This window comes from Vicugna pacos, chromosome 27 (genome assembly GCF_048564905.1).
Source record: "Vicugna pacos chromosome 27, VicPac4, whole genome shotgun sequence".
Taxonomy (NCBI): domain Eukaryota; kingdom Metazoa; phylum Chordata; class Mammalia; order Artiodactyla; family Camelidae; genus Vicugna; species Vicugna pacos.
Genome location: NC_133013.1, coordinates 20,149,476 through 20,173,994, shown reverse-complemented (window position 1 = coordinate 20,173,994; position 24,519 = coordinate 20,149,476). Strand labels below are relative to the sequence as shown.

Sequence of the window (24,519 nt, the reverse complement as noted above, 5' to 3'; positions counted from 1 at the left end):
CAGTGGGTTAATCTTTGTAAAATTGGATGGTGGGCAAAACACTCTTTGTTCTTCTTTTGTTTTATATATATAAATATAATTCAGCCATTAAAAAAGAAGGAAATTGTGCCATTTGCAACAATATGGATGAAACTTGAGGGTATTATGCTAAGTGAAATAAGTCAGAGAAAAACAAATACAGTTGACCCTTGAGCAATATGGGTTTGAACTGCATGGGTCCACTTATACACAAGAGTTTTTCCAATAGTAACTATCATAGTACTACACAATTTGAGGTTGGTTTAATCCACAGGTTTGGAACTGTGGATAAGGAGGAACTGCATATGTGGAAGGCCAAATATAAGTTATATGCAGATTTTCAACTTTGGGAGAGTCAGCACCCCTAACTCCTGCTTTGTTCAAGGGTCAGCTGTACTGTATGATCTCATATACAGAAGCTAAAACAAACTGAACTTATAGAAACAGAGAGTAGATTGGTGGTTTCCAGGCATGGGGGGAATGGATGATGGTGGTCAAAGAGTACTAACTTCCAGTTATAATAAGATGGATAAATTCCAGGAATCTAACGCACAGCATGGTGACCATAGTTAATACTTCTGAATTACATACTTGAAAGTTGCCAAGAGAGTAAATCTTAAAAGTTCTTACCTTGCATACACAAAAATGGTGACTACATTAGGTTACAGTTAGGTGATGAATGTGTTAATTAACCTTATTGTGGTAATCTTTTCACTATATATATGTATGTCAAATAATCACATTATGCACCTAAACTTAAGCAATGTTATATCTCAGTAAAGCTGGAAAAAATTGCCAAGGGTACTGAGTTAAAAAGAAAAGGATGTATAAGCCAGAATTTTGGCCCCAGATCTAGAAGTGTTCTTTGTGCCATAGATGGTGTATTGTTTGAATTTGATATTAAAAGATATGGCTTCATCTGTTCTGATAAGAGACATTCTTGGAAACAGTTCAAAGGTTATACATGAAATTGTAGGAGATCAGAAGAGTAGAATATGCCACTTCATAATATGCCTCTTTGGCAAAGGATTATTTTGAGCTGAAGGCAATTAAGAAGCTGCAAATGAGGAAAACAATGTTCTTTCCCTAAAAGCAGAACATAAAGTTCCCTTTATGAAGATGTTCCTTCTCCCCTGTCCCATACCAGGAGGAAAACAATTCTTATTACTGGAGACAGAAAGTCAGCACCGCAACAGTTTCGCACAAACACATCTTACAAGAATAACCATTATCTTCCATTAGTTTCCCCCTACCTCCCCTAGAAGCCCGAACCCCTTTTCCTTTATCTCGTCATTTCTCAATATTGATCCCCCTTTGTTAAAATGGTATACAAGTTCCTAGTTCTAACTGCTTGTTTGAGGTCCTAATTGCTTTTCTATGAAGGCCTCCATGTATGTAAAAACTAAAATATTCCATCACATAAAATTTGTGTGCCTTTCTTCCTGTTAATCTGTCTTAGTTCAATTCTCAGGCTCCAGTCATAGAATTTATAGTTTATAGAATAGCTTTTTTCCCTCCCCTACAATTGTTCTAGGTCTTCCCAAAGATAGAACAGTATTGATGAAAATATATAAAATTTGACCTTATAATCATTCTAGGACACTAATTATAATAGAATTGAATGTTGTTAAGGCAGTTAGATTTAATTTAGACAAGATATGAAATATCCCAAAAGAGTTCAGTGAAACCACAGAAAATCCTCCTATGAAAAATGAATCATGGTATTTGTTAGAAAATTAAAATAATTTTGAATTTGCCTTATCCACAGTGACTTGATATAAACTGTTGCTTGCTACTAAAAATATTAGCAGAAGTCTATTTTTTAAAACTATTTCACTTTTTAAGGAATTAATTTTTGAATTTTAGAGAAAATCTTTTTCTAAATCTAAAGAAACTACATATGAAATATGCAACAAAGGTGATTGTCCAATAAAATATTAAGATATCAGAACATGAAAACAAAAGAATTTGCATGATTCTGAAGAAGATTTACTTACAAATGATCTAATACTGATTCTATGGAGACCACTTTCTGGTCAAATTCTATCAAGAGGTAGTCTCTTTTGAAGAGAAATTTGCACCAATCAAGCAAGATACGGACTGCATTTTTGGTTTTCTCTAGAATATCTCAATATTGAAACACATTTTAAAAGAACTGAAGAAATACTGTATATATCCAGATATTCCTTTAGGAGATGATAAAAACCATGATAAATGTTAACAATATATGATGTAATTAAAATATTTTATAGAATATTCTGTAATAATCATCATTTTATATAGGCAACCCTATTGTTGCATATCACAATGTACATTATACATAAAATGTGTAAATTTCTTGGTTTGTTTCCAAATCTAGGTATTACTTTGAGTATATAGGCAATTATAATTGTTATTGCCTCAGCAGAGGCAACATTTCTCCAAATTGAAATAATTTAAAATTTTTTTTAAATCATCCAAAAACTATTGGTATATTACAGATATTAGTAATGTCTAATTTGACACATTATCAATAAAATGCATGTTATGTAAATCTTGATTTTGCTGAAATGAAGGCTAGGAAGTAAATGTTATGGAATAAATATAAAAATAATTGATTAACTATGTATGCCTTTATTTTATTACTGACACAAACATCACTGGCCCATCAACAGAACAGCCAGACATGCATAGTAATAATTATATTCATCTTTGATTTTTGCCATCTTTCAATCACATAAAGACTATATAGCTTCTTACACATTTTTCAATTTTATCATTTTGAAAATACGTTTGCCAAAGTAAGTGGGCAGAACATATTTTATCTAACGGTATGATAGCTTGATTTATAACTTTTAAGTGTTTTCATATATGTGGCTTCTTCAATTTATACTGTTGACATGGGTCTCACAAATATTAGGAAACCTGAATGTGAATATCCTGAAAAACAGCATTCTGTGAAAACTAGTATTTGTTTGGGAAAAGTTGATGTGTAGACATTGGAGATCATAAGTACTATTTCTGATTCCCTTTCTACTTCACTTTGACTTACTGCCAACATCGTTTACTATTATTTTTCTTTCCGTCAAATCTTACTTCCTCCACAGTAATTAGTTTTACAGATTGATTGTTGACTTTTCTCTCATATCATCCATTATTAGCTTAAAAGCCTTTTGGTCCTATGGTGAGTTCCTGGGCAAACAATGCTCTTAAGTCAATGCTCTGCATCATCAGCCAAGATCCCATGGTCTGGTGTATGTAGTATGTACCACCATTTTGTGATTGGTACCCATGGCAGACACTGCTAGCTGATCGTAGAATCTTTTCCACTGATCCTGAATGCAGTTTCAAATACATTCTCCTACACCGTGTTTCCAGCCAGCCATTATTAATAGTTTGGAGCTGGCACAGTTAGTGAAATCTATTTGCATCCCTGGCCTAAAGCTGGGTCAGATCTTGTGATAGGTGCTGGGCATACAGAAGTGAACGAAATAGCCTCTCCCCTTGAGAAGTTCAAACTTTATTGGTAAGAGGTCTTTAATGATCTGGAAAAGATTCTGTATACCTTCTAAGAATTATCTCCCATTCCTGAAGTCACTTTGAAAGCCAGAAATCCCCTTCATCCTTTAGAGATTTGTTCAAAGAAAGCAAACATTAGACATAAAAGCTCATAAGTGGAGTTGCTTTCAGAATTTTTAAGCCATGGTCCAAAAACCTAACATTCATTTTTATTTTGAAATAAACATTATTCAAGTATAACAATTATAAAGATGTGAAAAAACAGGTACAGAGTAATTATCGTAAAGTGAACAAACCTGTGTAAACACCTCCAGATGGAAAAACAGACCATTACCAGCATCCAAAATTCTCCTGTACCCATTCCCAACTATTATCTCCATCTTCCTTCCTAAAGATAACTGCTATCCTGACTTCTAATACTATAGGTAACTTTTGAATTTTTGTAAATGGAATCTCGTAGTATTTATTCTTCCATATACCTCACTACTTCTGCTCAACATTATAAGATTAATTACATTATTATATATGATAGCAGTTATGGTATTTATGGGTATTGCAGCCCACAAATTTTTCTATTATATGACTATTCCACTATTTATCCATTCTAGTGTTGATGGCCATCTGGATTGATTCCAGGTTTTAACTGTTATGAATAATACTTCGAAGTAAACCCTTGTACATGACTTTTGTTGTATCTATATTCACATTTATATGCCTAAGTACTGAACCGCTTTATCTTAAACTTTAGTAAATATCTTCAGCTTTTAGTAAAATAATGATAAATTATTTTCCATATTGGTTATACCAATTTATACTTCTGCCACCAGTGTTTCAGAGTGTCAGTTACTGCACATTCTTGCCAACACATGGTATCATTAGTACTTTAAAATTTAGCCATTCTGGTAAGAGGGTAGTGTTATTTTATCACTATTCTAATTTGCATTGCCCTGATAGCTAATGATTTGAGAACCTTTTCATTCATTTTTTTCCATATGTCTAACATCTTTTGTGAAGTATCTGTTCAAGTTTCTTAATCATCTTTTTTTGGATTGTTGCTTTTTCTTACTGATTTGTAGGGGTTCTTTGTATTTTCTGAATATAAGCCCCTTGTTGATTACATGTCTGGCAAATATTTTCTCACACTCTGTTGTTTGTGTTTTTACTCACTTCCCTAGTATTGTCTTGGCTATTGTTGCCTCCTTGCATTTCATGTAAGTTTTAGAATTAGTTCATCAATTTCCACACCAAAAAAAAGAAGTTGTTGGGATTTCAATTTGGTTTAATTAGAATCCATACATCAGTTTGGGAAGGAATAACACATTTATGATATTGAGTCTTCCAATCTATGAAAATGGTATATCTCTCCATTTATTTAGTTCTTTAAATTCTCTAAATAATATTTTATAGTTTCTATGGAAAGTGCTAATAAATCTTTCCTAGATTTATTCCTAGGTAGCTAATGTTTTTTGATGCTTTTGCAAATGATAACCTTTCTAAAATTTCATTTTCTAATTGTTTATTGCTGGTGTATAGAAATACAATTGACTGTTTTTCAATATTGACTTTTTGTTTGGTGACACTGCTGAATTCACTTATTAATTCTAATAGTTTACCTATCGATTCTTTTAGACTTAATACACACATAATTATGTCATCTGCAAATAACAGTCTGTTTATTATTTTCCAGTCCTCATACTTTGGGTTTTTTTCTTTACCTTAATTGACAGGCTAAGAATCTAGTACAGTCTTGAATGGAAGAAGTTGTAGGAGATATCTTTGCCTTGTTCACAGTCCTAGGGAAATTCTTCAATATTTTACCATTAACTATGATATTTGTTATAGATTTTCGTATATATCTTTTATTCTATTATGAAAATTCCTATCTATTCCTAGTTTGCTGATTTTTTAAACTATATGCTGAATTTTATCACTTTTCCTGTATCTATGAAAAAGGATTATGTGATTTTTCTCCTTTAATATATTAATGTTTTGAATGACATTAATTTTCAAATATTAATCAACCTACATTCTGTATTAGATTCAAATTTGTCATGATATATTATTCTTTTTATGTATACAGGATTTGGTTGGCTGATATTTTGGCTGAGATTTTTTTATCTGTATTGTGAGAGAGATTGGTATATAGTTTTCCTTTCTTGTGCTACATTTGTCAGGTTTTGATACTGAGATTGTGCTGACCTCATAAAACAAGTTGGAAAGTCTTCTCTCTTCTTCTAGTCCCTGAAGGAGTTTGTGTGAATTGGCACTATTTCTCCCAAAATGTTTGGTATGATACACCAGTGAAGCCATCTGGGCCTGGATTTTCTTTGGGGGAAGATTTCACTCATAGATGAAATTTCTTCCTGTAATAGAATTAGGACTATTCACATTTCTCTGTCTTCTTGTGTGAATTTTGGTAAGATGTGTTTTCCTAGTATGTCATCAGTTTGATCTAAATTTGCAAATGCACAAAGTTGTCCACAATGCCTTTTTAAAATTATTTTAAATATCTGTAGAAGTAGAAATGATGTCCCACTTTCCACTTCTTATTTGTTATTTGTTCTTTTTCTGTTTCTTTTGATCAGTCTTGATAAAAGCTTATCCATTTTATTAGTCCTTTAAAAACCAACTTTATTTATCCTCTCTGTGATTTTTTTTATGGTTTATTAATTTCTGCTTTTTGTTCATTCCTTCCTTCTCCTTTTTTGGGTGTACCTTTATGTTGTTTCTCTAAGTTCTGAGGATAAATGCTTGAGATAATTGCTTTTCATCCCTTTCCCCCTAATATATGCATTTAAGACTCTCTAAACAGCTTTAGCTTCATCTCACACTTTTAGATGCAGTGTGTTTCCGGTATTATTCAGTTCAAAATATATTTTGATTTCCATTGTAATTTCTTGACTCTTGGGTTATTTAAAATTAGACAATAAAAATATTGTTTAATTTCCAAATATTTGGGAATTTCCTCGTTTTTCTTTTTGTTATTGACTTCACAGCTTAATTCCACTGTCATCAGAGAATAGACCATGCCTAATTTTAATCCTTTGGAAGCTGTCAGAATTAACTCTTGGAGCCAGCATATGGTCAATTTTGGTAAACGTTCCATGTATATTTGGAAATAATGTATATTCTATAGATATTTGATACTGTGTTCTAAATATATCAATAAAATTGTGCTTATTACTTATGTTATTTAAATCACCTATATTCTTATTTATTTTTTGCCCACTTAGTCTATCAGTTCCTAAGAGAAATGAGTTGGAATCTCCCACCATAATTGTGGAGTTGTCTCTTCTCCTTATCAACTTTTTGCCTTATATAATTGGGGGTAATGTTATTAGTGTATACAAGCTAAGCATTTGATTCCTTTCTAGTAAATTGACCTTTTTATTTTTATGTAATGTCTGCAGCAGCATTTCTCAACTGTGGTGCTATTGACATATTGGGCAGGATAATTCTTTATTGGGTAGGTGTAGGGGGTGCTGTCTTGTGCACTGTAGGATGTTTAGCAGTACCCTTGTTCCCTACCCACTAGATGCCAGTAGCATCCCCACCCCAGTCATGACAATCAAAAATCTGTCTAGACATTGCCAAATGTCCACTGGGGGGCAAAATTGCTCTTGGTTGAGAGCCACTCATCTATAGTAATGCTTTGGGCTGTAAAGTCTATTTTGTCTAATGTTAGTAAAGCCAGTTTCTATTGGTATTTGCAAGGTTTTCTTTTTGTTGTTGTGAGTCATTTTACTTTCAATCTTTCAATAACCTTACTTAAGTTATTGTAAGCATAAGATTGACTGTCTTTTTAATTCAGTCTGACAATCTATGAGTATTTGTTCCTCTTACCTTTAATGTGATCACTGATGTGTTTGGGTTAAAATCTGCCATATGACTATTTAATCCACTGTTTTATGTCCTTTTTCTCTCCTTTCTTACCTTTTTGGGTTCTGTATTATTTTACTATTTTGTTATTCCACCCATTAGTTGAGAATTCTTTTATTATTCTTTTAGTTCTTATCCTAGAGATCATGACATGAACCCTCAACTTATTAAAATGTAATATATTAGTGCTTTTGTCACTTTCTGTATTATCTTATGACCTAGGCTCCTTTTACTCCGTTTACCTTGTCTCACTTTTTGTGCATTTTAACTTCTCTCTCTCTCCCTATATATATATATATATATATATAACCCAAGTAATTCATCATTTTGGTATCCAAAATACTTTTTAATCCATGGCTTGTTCACTTTAATCAGTTTTAGAAAATTCTTGGCCATGTGGCTTCAAATATTGCTTCTATCCCATTCTCTTTCTTTCCTCAACATTTGAGACTTCATATTAGACTTCCTCAACATATCTTATAAAAAGAAAATACTTTACAAATATTAACTAGTAGAAAGCTAGTGTGACTATACTACATTCTTTTCAGTTTTTTCCCTTCCTTTTATCTCTCTGGGCTTAAGTCTGAATATTTTTCCCCTTGACCTATCTTCCAGATCACTAGCTCTCTTTAGCTGTATCTAATCTGCTATTATTTTTTAATTGAAGCATATTTAATTTACAATACTGTGTTAGTTTCTGGTATACAGAAAAGTGATTCAGTTTATAGATAGACAGATAGATAGATAGATTCTTTTTCAGATTCTTTTCCATTATCGTTTATTACAAGGCATTGAATATAGTTCCCTATGCTATGCAGTAGGACCTTATTGTTTATCTATTTTATATATAGTAGTATGTATCTGCTCATCCCAAATTCCTAATTTATCCCTCCGCCTCTTTCCTCTTTGGTAACCTGAAGTTTGTTTTCTATGTCTGTGAGTCTGTTTCTGTTTTGTAAATAAGTTCATTTGTATCATTTTTTTAGATTCCACATATAAGTGATAGGATGGGATATTTTCCTTTCTCTGTGTGACTTACTTCATCTAGTATGATAATCTCTAGGTCCACCCATGTTGCTGCAAATGGCATTATTTCATTCTTTTCCATGACTGAGTAATATTCATCTGTGTGTGTGTATGTGTGTGTGTGGGCACGCATGGGAATCTTCTTTATCCAGTCATCTGTTGATGGACATTGAGTTTGCTTCCATGTCTTAGCTATTGCAAATAGTGTTGCTATGAACATTTGGATCCATGTATCTTTCTGAATTAGAGTTTTCCCTGAATATATGCCCAGGAGTGGGATTGCTAGATCATATGGTAAGTCTACTTTTAGTTTTTTAAGCAACCTCCATACTATTCTTCACAGTAAATACACCAATTTACATTCCCACCAACAGTGTAGAAGCATTCCCTTTTCTCCACACCCTCTCCAGCATTTAATATTTGTAGACTTTTTAGTGATGATCAGTCTGATTGGTGTGAGGTGATACCTCATTGTAGTTTTGATTTGCATTTCTCTAATAATTAGCAATGTTGTGCATATTTTCATGTGCCTATTGGCCATCTGTGTGTCTTCTTTGGAGAAACGTCTATTTAGGTCTTCTGCCCATTTTTCGATTGGGTTGTTTGGGGGTTTTTTTGTTATTGAGCTGTATGAGCTGTTCGTATATTTTGGAAATTAAGCCCTTGTCGGTTACATCATCTGCAAATATTTTCTCCCAGTCTGTAGGTTATCTTTTCGTCTTGTTTATGGTTTCCTTTGCTGAGCAAAAGTTCATAAGTTTGATTAAATCCTATTTGTTTATTTTTGCTTTTATTTCTATTGCCTTTGGAGACTGAGCTAAGAAAACATTGCTACGATTTGTGTCAGAGAATTCTAATCTGCTATTAAACCCTGCTTCAGGTATCTGTTTCTATGTAACAACCCATCTCAAAATTTTGTGGCTTAAAACAATTGCCACCATTTACTTGCACGTGATTCTGCAATTTGAATGAGGCTCAGTAAGGATAGCTTGTGCCATGTTGGCTAAGGTAGCTTCACTGGGGTTGGAGGACCCAAAGTGACTTCCACATATCTGGCACCTCAACTATGGGGATCAGGAAAGTTGGGGACTGGCTGGGTGTCTCTCTCTCTCTCTGCAGTCTTTCATTCCCCAGGGCCTGTCTCTCTCCATGTGCCCCCTCCCCCTCATACCAGCAGGATATTTATAATTATTTACACAGGTGGGTCAGTACTCCCAGAGGGTGAAAACGGAAGCTGCTACGCCTCTTAATGCCTAGGCCTAGAACTAGCAAAGCATCATTTCTCCCACATCCTTCCCTAAACACAGCAGCCCTTCAGATGGTTGTAGTTTGATACCCTAGTCTCTTGGGACTCCTGCAACACTGCTTCATCTGACATGTTTGTGATTCTCTCACCATCCTCCTTGTTCTCCATGACTCCTAGACCTGGCACAGTGACTGGCACATGGCAGGACTCAACAAATATTTGTTTAATAAATCAATGAAGAAATGAAAGCTAACTGTTTATCCAATGCTCTCTTCAGCAGCATATACACAAATAATGAAACGGTACCAGCAAAACTGGTAGCTAAATTTGCTAATTCTTCAAGCCTTTAATACTTTCTACATCCCATACATAATTTGGGGAGGAGGAATGGATTTTAGGTAATTGAAGCATCATGGAATAGGTGAATTGGGGGACAGGATTTGAAGGAACTGTTAAGAGTTTTATCAGAAAGCTGAGCCAAGTTATAAAAGGGGAAGGTAAAAAAAGGACAGGGTCAACAAAATGTGTGGATGTGTGTGAGAAGAGGAGTGGTAAAAAACAGATTCGGTAGCCAATGGCAGAGAGATGTAGTAGCCCATTGGGATTTGAGGATGGTGAAATCAAAAGTGATCAGAGGAAGCTGATATTACCACCATTTGTGAATGGAGTTCTTTCCAAGTTTCAAGTAAAATTAATGTGTTCTATTTTGACATAGCAAATAGACCAGCTCTTGGAGCCATATTGACTAAAATAAAATACATCTGGCTCTTTTAATGGTCTTAGTGGTATCTCTAAAGAGTTACTTATTATCTGTTGAATATTTGAATAGAGCCTTGTTCTGGAATAGCCACAGAAACAATCCTTTGCTTAAATGCGGAGGAACCAGTCTGAAAACTCTGCCTGCAGTGAAAGCCACAGGGCAATGCTTCATCCTTGGCAAAACTGCGTTGACAAAGTGGTCTGCATTCAACCTGGCTGCAGAGGCAGATGCGCTCTCAGCCAAGTTCGTTAGGAGATTCCCAGTGACCAGTCAGAGGGAGCCTAAAGGAGGATCCCATGTGCATGTGTTATTAAGTCTGACTTGATAGAACATGAGAGGCAGGTAAAAAATATGTGCTGAGCAGTCAGACCAAGGCTCAATTAGAAACCAAAGCCTAGACTGGGAGAAGTCACCACATTATCAATATAACTAAATCCCATCAGTTGTCCCCTCTTTGAACTATGTCTTCAACCACTCTACTGGCTCCTTCTCCTCATAACAAACTCAGTTTTCTCCAATCTATAAAAACCAGCCAAACAATCATAACAGAACAACTCTCCCTCCATGCCTTCGTGCTACTGCTTCTTCACTGCTGGAAATTAGCTGTCTACACTTCCTGCCTCCATACTTTCACCTCTCACTCAGATCCCAAGCCACTGCTCTCTGGTTCCTTCTCATCACCATTTCAGTGACACAGTTCCCAACAAGGTCACCAAATACTTCTCAACCGCCAGATTAAATGGAGCCATCTCCTTCCTCATCTTACTTGACCTCCCAGTGGTGTGCATCTGGACATTTCCCTCCTGCTGGAAATTCTTTAATTCTTTGGTTCCAACAGGACCACACTCCTCGTTCTGCATGACCATTAAATGTTGGTGTTACCTGGCTCCATCCTTGCCACTGTTTTTCTTTCTACACAGTCTCCTAGGAATCTCCCTAGTGGTTTCAATCACCACTTAACTATTGATATCACTCAAATCTGTATGTTCTATCTCGACCACTTTCTTTAAGCTGTATATTCAGCTCTCCACTAAACCATCACCCTCTAGCTGTCCTATGAAGTCTCAACACACAAAACCACTCATGATCTCATCCCCAAACTGCTCATTCTTCATGGATTTCCTCATCTCAGTGAATGTCAAAACTAATCACCCCGTTGCTTGAGCCAGAAACCAGGGAATAGTTTCTGACTCCTCCATCTTCCTAGCTACTTACAACCTAATGAGTCAGCGAGCCCTATCTCAGCGCTTATCTTCTCTCTGTCGGTGAGAGCCACCCCTTCCTCAACTGAACTCCTCCCTCTGGACTCTCGCCCTCAAATCCACCTCCCACTGGCCACCAGAGTAATCTGTCTAAACCAAATTATGATCATGTCCCTGTTTAAAATCCTCCCATGGCTTCCAACTGACTGTCTTCTCACTCTCGTTTCTCTCCTCTCCCCTATTTCTAATCTATGCCCAAAGGGAAGCAGGACTCATATGGAAAGAGCAGTGAAACAGGTAGGGCTTTGGCAGCTGATCAGAGGGATCTGGGTTTGACATAAGATGATATAGGAACCACTCACAAGCAGGTTCATAAGCAGGACATGATGGCATGATGACAGGTACACATGGCAGTCCTAGAAGTGGGTGACACATTAGCATGCTGCTGTAGACTGAATGTTTGTGTCCTCCCAAATTTCATGTTAAATCCTAATGCCCAATGTATTTGGAAGTGGGATGGAGCCCTCATGAATGGAATTAGTGCCCTTATAAAAGAGATCTCAGAGTTCCCTCAATATCCTCCCCTTTACTCCATGTAAGAACACAACAAAAAGACTGTTTCTGTGAACCAAGAAGCAGGCCCTCACCAGAAAACTAAATTGCCTATGCCTTGATCTTGGAGCTCCCAGCCTCCAGAACTGTGAGAAATAAATTTCTGTTGTTCTACAGTATTCTGTTATAGCAGCCCAAAGGGACTCAGACATAGGCTATTGCAAAAGAGGCGAAAGAACCTAGACTAGCCTTCCACAGTGAGAAAAGAGGAGGTGAACCTGTAGTTCTGGTGAGGAAGAGTAAATATCTAAAAAGGCAAATTATCAGATTCAAGTCGTAAGGAAATGTATTAGTAGACAACGTCAAGCACAATTAAAGTAAACAATCCCCAGTAAGTCTAGAGAATTTAAAGCCCCATTATCAGAAGCCCAGCATAAAGGAACAAGAGCAGGGGTTAAACAAGCACAGTTCTACCGAGCAAGAGAGGGAGGCAGAGGATGGGACACACTGTAGCTTCTATAAAAGGGGGAGAGGGCAGGAAAGCCCAGAAGAGGGGATAGACACAAACAAGGAGACCAGATAAGGGCCAGAGAAAGTCCTGCACTCAAGAGCTGCTGACCTCTTAAAGGTGAGCTTCAGGATGATGAAAGAGGCCGCATTTATTCATTCATTGGGCCATTCAAAAAACTTTGTCCAAAATGTTGCCAGGATTGTAAACAAGTGACCTACCAGAGTAAGTCCCTTTCACAAACTACAGGCCTGTAAGACCCCAAACATGGAAAAGCATAACGGCTTGGACTTCGGAGTCGTGGAGATCTGTGTTCAAATCCCGACTGTGAGGCTTGGCAAATTAGAAAACATCTGGTGACTCCGGTTAAATAGCTTGCCCTGGGTGGGTCACACTGAATTGTCAAGGGCAGACCTGGGGTGAGACCCCAACAAGGTCACTGACTCCAGAGAGCTGGGTGCTCTTTCCAGCAGCCTGATGCTCTGAGCAGCGGGTCCCTGGCCTGGAGCGCCTTTGTGCCCCTCTCACCCGACAGCATCTGTAGAAGTGCCCCAGGGTGGGGAACCAGGCGGGAGCCCAGTCAGCGGGAGATGGGCGTGGGACTGGGGGCGCTGGTGGGAGCACCTCCAGTGTGGCGCGGACTGGAGGGGAGGGGGCGGCCAGGTGGTGATTGGCTGGGCTGCGGCTGGCAGCTCCGGGCCAAGAACAAAAGAGAGCGGGCGGCGGGCGGCCTCCGGAGTAGGCGCTCCCGCCCGCCCGGCTCGGGCTTCGGTGCTGGGGGAGGACGCACCCACCGCCCGCCCGCCCGCCGAGCAGCCGGGCTAGCGCGCTCGATTTCTCCGCGAAAGCCGGCCGTGTACCTAGGAATTAACCGGCCGGCGCGGAAGGGGAGGGGAGGGGAGCGGGAAGCGGGGCGGGGGGGATGCTGAGCGCGCGCGAGAACAATAATAAGATCGTGTTTGCGGTCGCTGCCCGAGGACGAATTCGGAGGAGGCGCGAGGCCCGGCGCTCGCGCCGCGCCCGGGAGCCCGGGAAGGAGGCCGGCGGCGGCGGCATGAGGCAGGCGACGCGGCGCCTGTGAGCAGCGCGCGCGGCGGCGGCGGGGACCTCGGCGCGGGCGAGAGCCGAGCGGCCGGGGACTCCCCTCCCCCGCTGCCGGGCGGTGATTTGCCGGGCCTGCTGCGCCCCCCGCCCACCCCTCGCCTCTGCCGCCGCCTCGCCGCTTCCCCTCGTCGGAGCGGCCGCTCGTCTGCCCGCTAGCCCGGCTCGAGGCCCGCGGGGAGCGCGGCGCAGTCCGTCGGCCCGCGGGGGGGCGGCCTCCCGGCATCTTCGCGGCGCCCAAGGACGACCAGGAAGGGGAGCGGCCGGGATGGCGCGTCCGCGGCCCCGCGAGTACAAGGCGGGCGACCTGGTCTTCGCCAAGATGAAGGGCTACCCGCACTGGCCGGCCCGGGTGAGTACGGCGGCCGCGCGCGGGCCCGCCCGCCCACCATTTTCCCCTTCATGATGGCGCGCCCGCCCCCTTTCCCCATCGCCTCAGCCCGGAGCTCGGAGCCCGCCGCGAGCGGCCGACCGAGGCCGGGGCTAAGGGCGCAGGCGGCGCTGAGCAGAGAGGACCGGGCCGCGCTGGAGGCGAGGGTTCCGGGCCGCACCCGCACTCCGCGAGGGCGGCCATCCTTCCGCCCACTTTCGAAGGCGGCTCTGGCCCCGGCAGGCCCGCCGCTGCCTTCCTCCCGGAAAGCGGGTGGTGACCCGGAGCCCGCGCCGCCGGGAAGCGGGCCTGGGGTGGAGGCACCGCTCTGGGCAGGGTCGTTGGTAGGCACCGCGGGTCCCGGGCGAACGTCGGGGCACGTAGGGGAGCGTAGTGCAAATGGCTGTCCGCGAGCCGGCGGGTGCCCGCGGCGGCAAATCCTGGAAAGGGGTAGTGGTCATTCGGAGCCAGCAGGAGCCTCTTGGCAGTCATTCATCCCTCTCTCGGTGCATCCTTCGCCATCCAGACTTGTTGAGTTTTCCCTGAGCGCGATTCTGGGTACTCTGCCTGCCCTATCATTGTCCTGGGGTACGTACATCCCTGGTGCCCTTGGTTCTTTTAAACCAGCACCAGATAAGCCGGGAGCTTGCAGCCTGGCACTGGCTGGTGGGTCCAGGAAGCTCCTCGTGCCTTTTCACCTCCATATTTGTTTTAGGTCGGATCCCAGACCTTATCCTTGGCCTCCCACAACAGTCCACAATAGCTCTCTTCTTCCTATGTAGCAAGGTTGTCGCTGGGTTCTTTCTCTAGAAAGCATCTGCGTGTAATACATAACATTTAAAATTTTTATTAGGCCCTTTGCTAGCATGTGTGCTTTGTGTTTTAGAATAAATTCCTTTTAATTTTGTAATAGTTGGCAGGTAATTGTTTGAAATAAAAAATACAGTGAAAAGGAGGGTCAGAGCATCTTGAAGACTATATTGGTATCCCTAAGAAATAGAACATGGGAAACAGTGGCATAAATATGAGTGCAAGCTCTAAAATGTTGTATTATGTGCAAGTGAAGATACCAAGACCCCCCTTCTCCCCACCTCAGAATACACCTATTCACAAAAGGAAGTGACATCATGGGTGGCCAGACTGAAATTTAGTGAAGTTGAAGTAATGGGTGGACATAATCACTTTTTTTTAGTTTGTCATGACTGTAAAATGGAAAGAACGCTGGGTCAGGAATTGGGGGACCTGGCATCTGGTCTGGGCTCTGTTATGGGCTAATCATCTCAGCTGCCTGAATACCCATTTCTGCAACTATGAAATGATCATTTCCCGATTCCTTCCAACACTAACAACCAACGATTTCAAGGGGTACAAGTCTTATTCAGATTCTATGAGGCTGTGCAAATAACTTTTCTCCACATCTGAACTGTAGGATGTTCTTAAATAAGGCAAAGTTTTCATGGTAGAATAACGGGTTATTTTTCATACTGTAGTGCCATACTGCTTAAAGGGACAAGATTTGTGACTTTAGGAGTCCTTTAGGGAATCCCTTGAATATACTTGTCAAGTAGGAAGTAAACAGCTATAGGGCACATATGTTTATACATAGTGGAAAGTGGTAACACAATGGCTTTCTTTAATCTTACCTTTGAAAAAATATCTCCTGAGAGTCAAAGAAAATAGACTTAAAATTTCATTACTGTGTTGCTTTCGTAGGTTGGCCACCTGTAGTAATTTTAAAACAAAAAAGTCCTTCAGGGGTGGGAAGGGATAAATTGGGAGTTCCGAGATTTGCAGATTCCAACTACTGTGTATAATAAAATAAACAGGCTTCTACTGTATAGCACAGGGAACTACATTCAATCTTATAGTAACTACATTCAATCTTATAGATCTTATAGTAATCTTACAGTAATGAAAAAGAATATATGTATCTATATGTATGACTGAAACATTATGCTGTACACCAGAAATTGACACAACATTGTAAACTGACTATATTTTAATTAAACATAAAAATAAATAAATAAATAAATTTGAGTTATTTTTTTTAAAAAGAGCTCAGAAGGGGTTCTACTTGTGCTTTTAATTGTATATAAAATTCCTAGAGATCATATTTCCAAACCAAGGCAAAATGGGGAAAAAATGAGGAAATAAAACCAGTTAGGTTGTTAGATAAGATACCATAAACTCAGGAAAGAAAATTCTATGTTCACATTTAACATGAGCTCCTCAAGGCAAGAACCTACATCTCTTAATTTTTTTTAAATATTTTACAGTGAGTCTCATGTTGCAATTTCCAAATAAAGATACAGGTTAGAAAAGGAAGGAAAAGATATTTCAGTCCCTACTCTTAGTTACAGTTGTATGCTTTAATGTTCTTGTTTTAGTTTTATCCCAATTCTATGAAACATCCCCATTTTATATCTAGCTATAAGTTTGTAGATGATGATGTTATAAAATACTTACTGGGAAAAAAATCCTACTTAACTCACCTTTCAAATACTGTTGCTTGATGTGAAGGGTGATCATGTTGGAATTCTACACAGCCACAAGGAATCAAACATAAGAGGAAAAACATGGGGGAGACAGATTTCTTCAGACTGTGGGGAGGAGCTTTCTACCAGTCAGAGCTGGTCCATGTGGAATGGAGAAGTGAATTCTCTGCTATAGAGGAGACATTTGTTTGTTCTTAGAAATCCCCTTGTGAGGAATGTGAGCCAAGAGGATTCAGACAGCTGGTAAATTTGGTCGGGTTGGTTTCAGTTTGGGGCTGGGCTTCACACTCTGTAACTTTGGGGATGTTCTGTAATCTTAAATTTCAGCTTACTAGTCTGCAAAATAGGGACAGTTCTCACTTCACAGATTTAGTGTATGTAAAAGCACTATGCAGTGATACTTGAATGTTCCTACCTTTTTTCCTTTTTGAATTTCTAACTTTTCTTCTGTATCACTACACTATTTAAAATTTTCAACTCTTCAGTAGATTTGTTATTTGTCCAATATTTTATCATGAAAAATTTCAAACATATAGAAAAATTAAAAGAATTGTACAGTGAACACTCATATCCATCTATCTACCACCTAGATTCTACACTTAACATTGAACTCTACTTGCTTTATCACCTGTTTGTTCATATATCCATCCCTCTGTCCATACAGCAGTCCATCTTAATTTAATGCATTTCAAAGTAAGTTGCAACCATCATAATTTACTCCTAGACACTTCAGCATGCGTATCATTAGCTAGAGGTCAACATTTTTTATAGATCTTTTTTTTCCCTTTTGAGGTAGAATTTACATAGACTGAAACACATCTTAATGTACCATTCAGTGAGTTTAACAAAAGTATACACTGGTATAATGCAAGCCCCTCCTGACTTACAGAAAAGTACCAATACCCAAGAAATTCCTTTATGCCTCTTCCCAGTTGATTCTTGTCCTCCTCCCTGTTCAGATATATTATTTTAACATTAAATAGCAGCTGGCCGTTTCTAATGGAGTATACTTGTTGTATAGACTTTAAAAATTAGAAGTTCATTTATACCTAAGGATTAACTAGCTTAGTACTAAAAAGTATTTATGCTAAAACAAGAGTCTCCTAAAGCCTTTTGATTGTGTACTCTGTTGGTAAAAAAAATTTGAGCATGCATCTCTAATATGTGTAAATTTACTTTTATATATACATGTACTTTGTGCTATTGTATACACTATAAACTAAATATAAAAAATTAAAAGGGAGGACAGATGATATAAATAATACTTTGTTATAAAAATCTAATTGGCAAAATATCATTAATAGTATTAAATTAAGTCTGTACTTTTAAAAGTACTAATTTTTGGAAATGTTTTTTGCCTCCTTCTTGTGAGATCTGACTAGATGGTCATAGTTTTTACCTTCTAAAGAGATTTTATAGAACTATCAGCTCGGCCATATCCTTGTTTGCTTATGTGCTTCTTTCATTATTAGTGTTACCTTGGTAGGATTCCATTAGCTACTTGTCCATTTATTGAGAGTTCATTTAGAAGTAGATGTTCCATAATTCTCAACCATGTAAACACAAGTGGCAGAAAATCAAAATATGCCTAAAGTGAATAAATACAACCATCTAAATAAGCACGTTAGTGTTAATTTATATATTAAATATTAGTAAAATTTACCCTTTAGGTGAAAGAATATGAAACTAGAATAGGTTGTACTGTTTTCTTCTCACACCCCGTGAAATCATCTTGTGTATCCCCTGAGGTTTGAACACTCTGCTTATGTTACCCCTGCTCTAAAAGATAGAAAGAGAAAAAGCAATACAAAAAAAACTCCCAGAAGTCTTAAAACTGTTGTGTTTCAGCTTAAGAGCTTTTTTACATTTTAAAAACTTTATAGAGGAGCTCTCAAACATTGTTAATAGGAGAGTAAATTGATACAGTTGCTTTAGAAAACTGGCCTGATCTACTGTAGTTAAACACATGCCTACCTTGTGACTTAGCAGTCTGTCTAGGCATATACCCAAGAGAAATGAGTGTTTATGTCCACCAAAGACTTGTACAGTAATGCTCATACATAGCAGCTTTACCCATAACAGCAGAAGACTGAATACCCAGATGTCCATCAACACGACACTGGATAAGCAGATTTGTAGTATATTTGTACAATGGAGTACTACTCATCAATAAAAAGAATCAGACTACTGATGCCCACAAAAATGTGGATGAATGTCAGAAATACAGGGTTGAGTGAAAAAAAGCCAGACACAAGAGAATACATTCTGTATGATTCCGTAATGTTCAAAAACAGGCAAACTGATCACTGATGATCAGTTTGTGATAGGTGGAGGTGGTGGTATGGTTACAGTCGGGGAGGAGGCACTGGAAATGTTCTGTATCTTGATCTGGGTTTGAACATATGTAAAAATTTGTCAAGCTGCACATGTAGGATTTGTGCACTATACTGTGTCTAATGCCTCAATTTAAAAAACACATGCTTTATATGAGGTGGGGAAAAAGAAGACTGATACTCCAAGCTTCTTCATGGTTTGAATTTCACCATTCTTAGCTTTCAGTGAGAAATTTTTTTCCTTTAAGACTTAATGTATTACAATTATAACTACTTCCTATTATAGGACATTTACCTTATTTCCAGTTTTATACTATAAAAGAATACTTTGAGAAACATTTTTTTGCCTAAATCATTAGTTATTTTCCTAGGACAAGTCTCTGGAAATTATATTTCTGAGTCAAGGGGCATGTGCATGTTTTAAAGCTTTGGATTTAGATATTGTTACATTATCCTTCAGAAAAGTTTTTACTATCTTACCCACTACCGGAATAAGAGAATACTTGTTTTCTCACATACTCACTAAAAGCAGATGATTCATATATTTAAAAAATCTTTGTCAATAAACAAATATTTAATTGAATTAATTTATTTGGTTACAGGTTAGGCAGAATGTATGTATCATATGTGACATATATCAAATCATATATCATATCTGTATCTTGATTACAAGTTAGGATAAATATATATGATAACACTACTGTGGGGTAGGTATCCCCATAAGAGAACCAAGACTTAGCTGAAAAATTCACCTAAAGTCACACATTTATTAAGTGTCTTAATCCTAGACTATGAAGAATGCCACAAGAACATAAGAAATGTGATATCAGATTAGATGAAGGACTGAAGAAGTTTTTGGCAGTATGTAAGAAGACTGTATATATGTATATGTGTAGAGCTCACAAGTCGCCGAGAAGCTGGCAATCTTAAGTCAGAGGACATTTATTATTATAACATTTATTATCTTTCTCTAGTCTGTATCTGTTTGAAAGCCCTTTGACACAAAGCAGTATAAAAATAAATAAGATAGTGTGCGTTTAGAGGAAGCAGAGATCCATTAAAATAAACAGTGAATGGGTAGCATTGTGTTGACTTCTCACAGGTTCCAGAGCCTTTATGTGTAAGGGAGCACATCTGCTTTGAACATCAGGTAGGGTAATGAGAGTTACTGGTTCAGTAGAGCCTAGAAGCTAAATCATAAGCACTACTACTAGCCAGTATAACTTCTTGCCAGTTTACTGCATTCCCAACCCCTAAAACAGCATTTTCCTGTGTACAGTTTTTCACTGCCATTTGTATATGTAATCTTTCAGCTGATTAAAACAGAGGTAGTAATTGAATTTTTCTATTATATTTTCTTACCTAGATAAGGATTTGCTGTAGTTAGGTAAGTACCATTTGTATGGTCACAGCCACATAGAGGTAAAAAGAATGAAATAATCTATTGATTAGTGAGTGGCAAGCCTTCAGAATGACATCCTCCAGATTTCTGAGCAGGATTTCCTGCCACGCAGGGAAAGACAACTAGACCAGGAGATAAAAGACAAGCACCTCATTCCACAACTGTCTTGGTTTGTTAGGTTTGGGCATCTTTTTTATTACAACCTCTTTGTAAAACAGGGAGGGTGATAACTCCTGTTCTCTCGCCTTTCTTTTTTCCTGGTACTTAAATGTGAAAATATACATGAAGGAAGTATTTGTTGAGTAAGTACCTAATAATTACCTCCTAGGAACACCAGACTAGGAACCTAGTGAAGTCTCAGTAAATACTATTGTAATTTGGCAAGTGTATCTTTCAGCAGTATCCTTGTGACTTTATAATAGTGAGTTGGGTCTAGGTTCTGGGAGTTGTGGGGACTTCCCATTGTTACCTCTTTCAGATTCCTGAGTGTGATGGGTCATCTCTAGAGGTTCCACATGGCTTCAGGATTTGGGGTCAAGTAAACTGGACTGTGTTGCTATACAAAAAGGGTCTATGAATAAACTACTCTTCCCACTTGATCACTGGGACTCAAGCTCTGAGTGGATTCTCTAAGCCTAATTATAGAGTCTTTAAGGTTTCCTGAAAGTGCAGGTACTTTTCAAAGTGTAGGAGAGTCAGTGGTAACATGTTTGTCTCCATGGAGACTGGAAAATTCTTAATAACAGTAGTAACTTCTCAGTTCCTATCAAAATATGTTTAAGATCAGAGTTGTTATAAGGTTCAGTTAGGTTCAGTAGTGGTTAGCAAATATAAAAATGACTTTCACAGAAGATTTAAAAAAATTTTATGTAAGGAAAAATGTCAAAAAATAAATGCATGGATTTAGATCTTTTTCCTTTTTTGTCACCAGAGTAGAACTTTTATACTAATGGCATCTTTAATTTTGGAGGAAATGCATACTCAGAGGGAGCAGTATTATAAATTTTTGGTTCATTTTTTCTAGAGTTAGCATATGTTGAATGGATTGAAAATTAATTCCCTCTGAACTTCTGTTTGACTTTCAAAATGAGACCAGTTATTTTCAAACAAGGTATAGCTGTTCTTATCTCCTTCACAGGACTGCTGCATGAGGACTAAGTCAATAATTTTGAAAAAGTATTTAGACCTTGGAAATGAGTCATTGTTGCTGATTAATTCTGATGCAGTCTAGTCTAGTGGCTTTCAGGCTTTTTTTGACTGTAACCAACAGTAAGAAATAAATATTAATTTTGTACACACATACTAGAAAAAAATTTTTTACCAAATCATACTGTATGTGATGCATCCTGATATTTTTATATTTCATTTTGTATAAAATTAGGTTGTAGCCCACAAAGTCAATATCATTACCTATAATTTGAAAAGCACTGGTCTAGTCTGTTAGGCCAAAGTATATGTGTTTATATAGAACAGTAGTTGGATTTTTGAGATGAGTTAATAGTCCTGAGCTTTATATTCTGCTGTAGCCACGGTCTTACATGAAGATCACATGAACATAAGAAATGAAAGTTATAGTAGGTCATTTAACCATCCAAGCCAGTATTTTCCTTGATCTCCAAAGGTATACGGATCAAATATTTCTACTCTCATCTTCCTTCTAATCTTTGAACTGCAGATATACCTACAACTTTCTTGAAGCTAATTATAATTTTATACATAATGGCTTCTTAAGGGTAATAAGCTCTGTTCATTTGCTAACTATCCAGTTTTATACGCTGTTTGACTACCTAGTATTCCCTGGCTAATAATATTGAGGATCTCAGGTTTTCCTGGGTTTGTGAGTCAGGACCATGGAGGTATCAGGCTATGATTGGGGTTGATGGGCTTTTGTTAAGTCCAGAAGCTTTACAGGTGGGGTGGGTTTGTGGTACCCTCTGAGGCGAATGGAAAGTCATAGGACTACACATTTCTAATGGTTCTGTATTTCCTTTTCAGTAACGTTTGTCCAATCAAAGAGATTTCCTTGCCATTATTAAATACAGCAATCTCAGAAGAGAGAACCTCATATTGATAGTAAGACAATCCTCAATTTCTGAAAAAGATGTATTTCTGAAAAGTTATAGTAAGCACAGGTTTATATTTCTCATCTGGCTGACTGACTCCCACAAAATAGGTACAATTCTATTGGAAAATAGCCCTACTGTACTAAATGGAAATATTTAGGAACCAAAGGGATAATACTAGGCTAATCTTTGTGTTATGCCAGGTATTCAAGAACTCTGGTGGTTCTGCCGCTCAGCCTTTTGTACCTGCTGTTGTTTACTGGCCCTATCTTGTGCTATGTGAGGTGGCAGGGAAAGGATAAAGCCTTTGATAGAGTTAGGAAATTTGATGGTCTCCATTGTTCATTTTTAATAAGCTCCTTGTCTAGGGCAAAGATTATTTAACTACAAGGGATCAGGTAACCCAGAACAAATGTGTCCCTTGTTTTTATGTTGTTATAAAAGTAAATTACAGAAATAGAGCAGCCAGCAAGAGTGGGCATTTGAAGTTTGTTGAAGTGAAATGGGGGTGATGGTGATTGAAGACTCCTTTGTGCCTCTGAAATTGCTTCTCATTCAGTATTATTGTAAACTCTAAAAAATAATCCCTTGACCTCTCCATTTTCTCTTGGTATCCAGCTACTTCCTGGCTTCACTTCTTACTTATCCAAATTAGACCCACATGATTCATTGAACTGCTCTCACCTGCTCCAGGATTAATTTCAGTTAGGTCCTCACTATTACTCATCACTCCTTTTACTTGCCCTGGGTAGCTCCTTGTCCATCCTCCTCAGATGTTAGTAGATACTCATACTGCCCTTTTGAAACTCATCTTCTTTCTGCTCATTATCGAGCAAGTCTTTTTCTTACTTCATACGTTCATTTTCAAGGTGCAGTGGAAGAGCAGGAGCTTTGTGGGTAGATGAAACCATATGTGCATACTGTCTCTGTCCCTCAGCAGATGAATGACCTTGGGTATCTAATCTCTTCACTTTGATGGAGTATAAAATGGAAACAATAATGCCTTCTTTTCCAGGTTATTTCAAGGATTTTGAACATAAAAACAGGCTGAAGTTTAATGGATGATCAGAAAATGTTTATTCCCTCTCCATCACCTCTTCCCCATCCTCCTTACTAATACCATCCCCTTCTTGCTTGACCTCACCCTTTTCCTCTCTCCATTCAACATTCTGCAGGTTTTGTTTGTTTGTTATGTCTCAGGTACCCTAATAGTTGCTAGGGGTAGAGAAGTGACCTAAACCAAGTTTTGTTCTCATAGTCTCTTCCCCTCTACTAACTCTCTTCAGATTAGAAAAAATCATCTCTCCTACATTTCAGGCACTGCTCTCTCACCTTTCCTTGGTAGCCAAGCCTCTTTAAATAACTGACCTTACTGTCTCTTTTTCAGCCCTCTCCCAGAAGTCAGCATGACCTGCCAATGAAAGACTCATTTCAATACTAATTGTTGCCTCTGTGGAAAGCAATACTGCTTTTAAAAAGTTCTCTTCCTTTGGCTTCCCCCATGTGTTGCTTTTCTTGAAAGATTCTTCTACTTCTCTGATCATACCTTCACAGGTTCTTCTTTGACTTCAAGCCGTCATTCTCTAGAGTACTATCTTCTGAATCTGTTTCAGGTCTAGACTCAATATTGCAAGCTTCAAATCCATACATCCATTTACCTGCTAAACAGCTCCATCTAGCTGTCCCTCAGGTACTACAAATTCATCATCAAAACCAATCTAGGCACCTTTCCCCACCGAAGTATTCCTGTTTTAGTTAAAGATTACTATTTCATCAAGTTAACCCAAAAAGCAAAGACCTCAGATTATCCTAGATGCTCCTTTTTCTTTTCCTCCAACATCGCATTTATTACTTAATGATGTCAAGATGGGCTATATAAATGGAGGCCTGGGGTAGTTCTGATAGAGAAAAATAGTGTGAAATTTTATTCATCATACAGCCCAGGGCAATGTAGGAGTGATAAATGCAAAAGAACCTGAGGCATATCCATGTTGTAAACAGTATGTAATTTCAGCAAAGCAATATGACATTAAATTTAATATTATTAATTTGGATTTTATTGATGT

The 24,519-nt window shown here is 38.4% G+C and overlaps 1 protein-coding gene across 1 annotated transcript in view; it reads left to right on the top strand.

Annotated features, from left to right (window-relative positions):
• Positions 1-13,478: 13,478 nt before the first annotated feature.
• The window catches only part of HDGFL3 (HDGF like 3), a 56,211-nt gene continuing 45,170 nt past the window's right edge, over positions 13,479-24,519 (top strand). Inside the window, exon 1 of the mRNA XM_072950885.1 lies at positions 13,479-14,142. Coding sequence (XP_072806986.1) covers positions 14,059-14,142 — 84 coding nt within the window. The 5' untranslated portion in view covers positions 13,479-14,058. The remainder of the gene's footprint in view (positions 14,143-24,519) is intronic.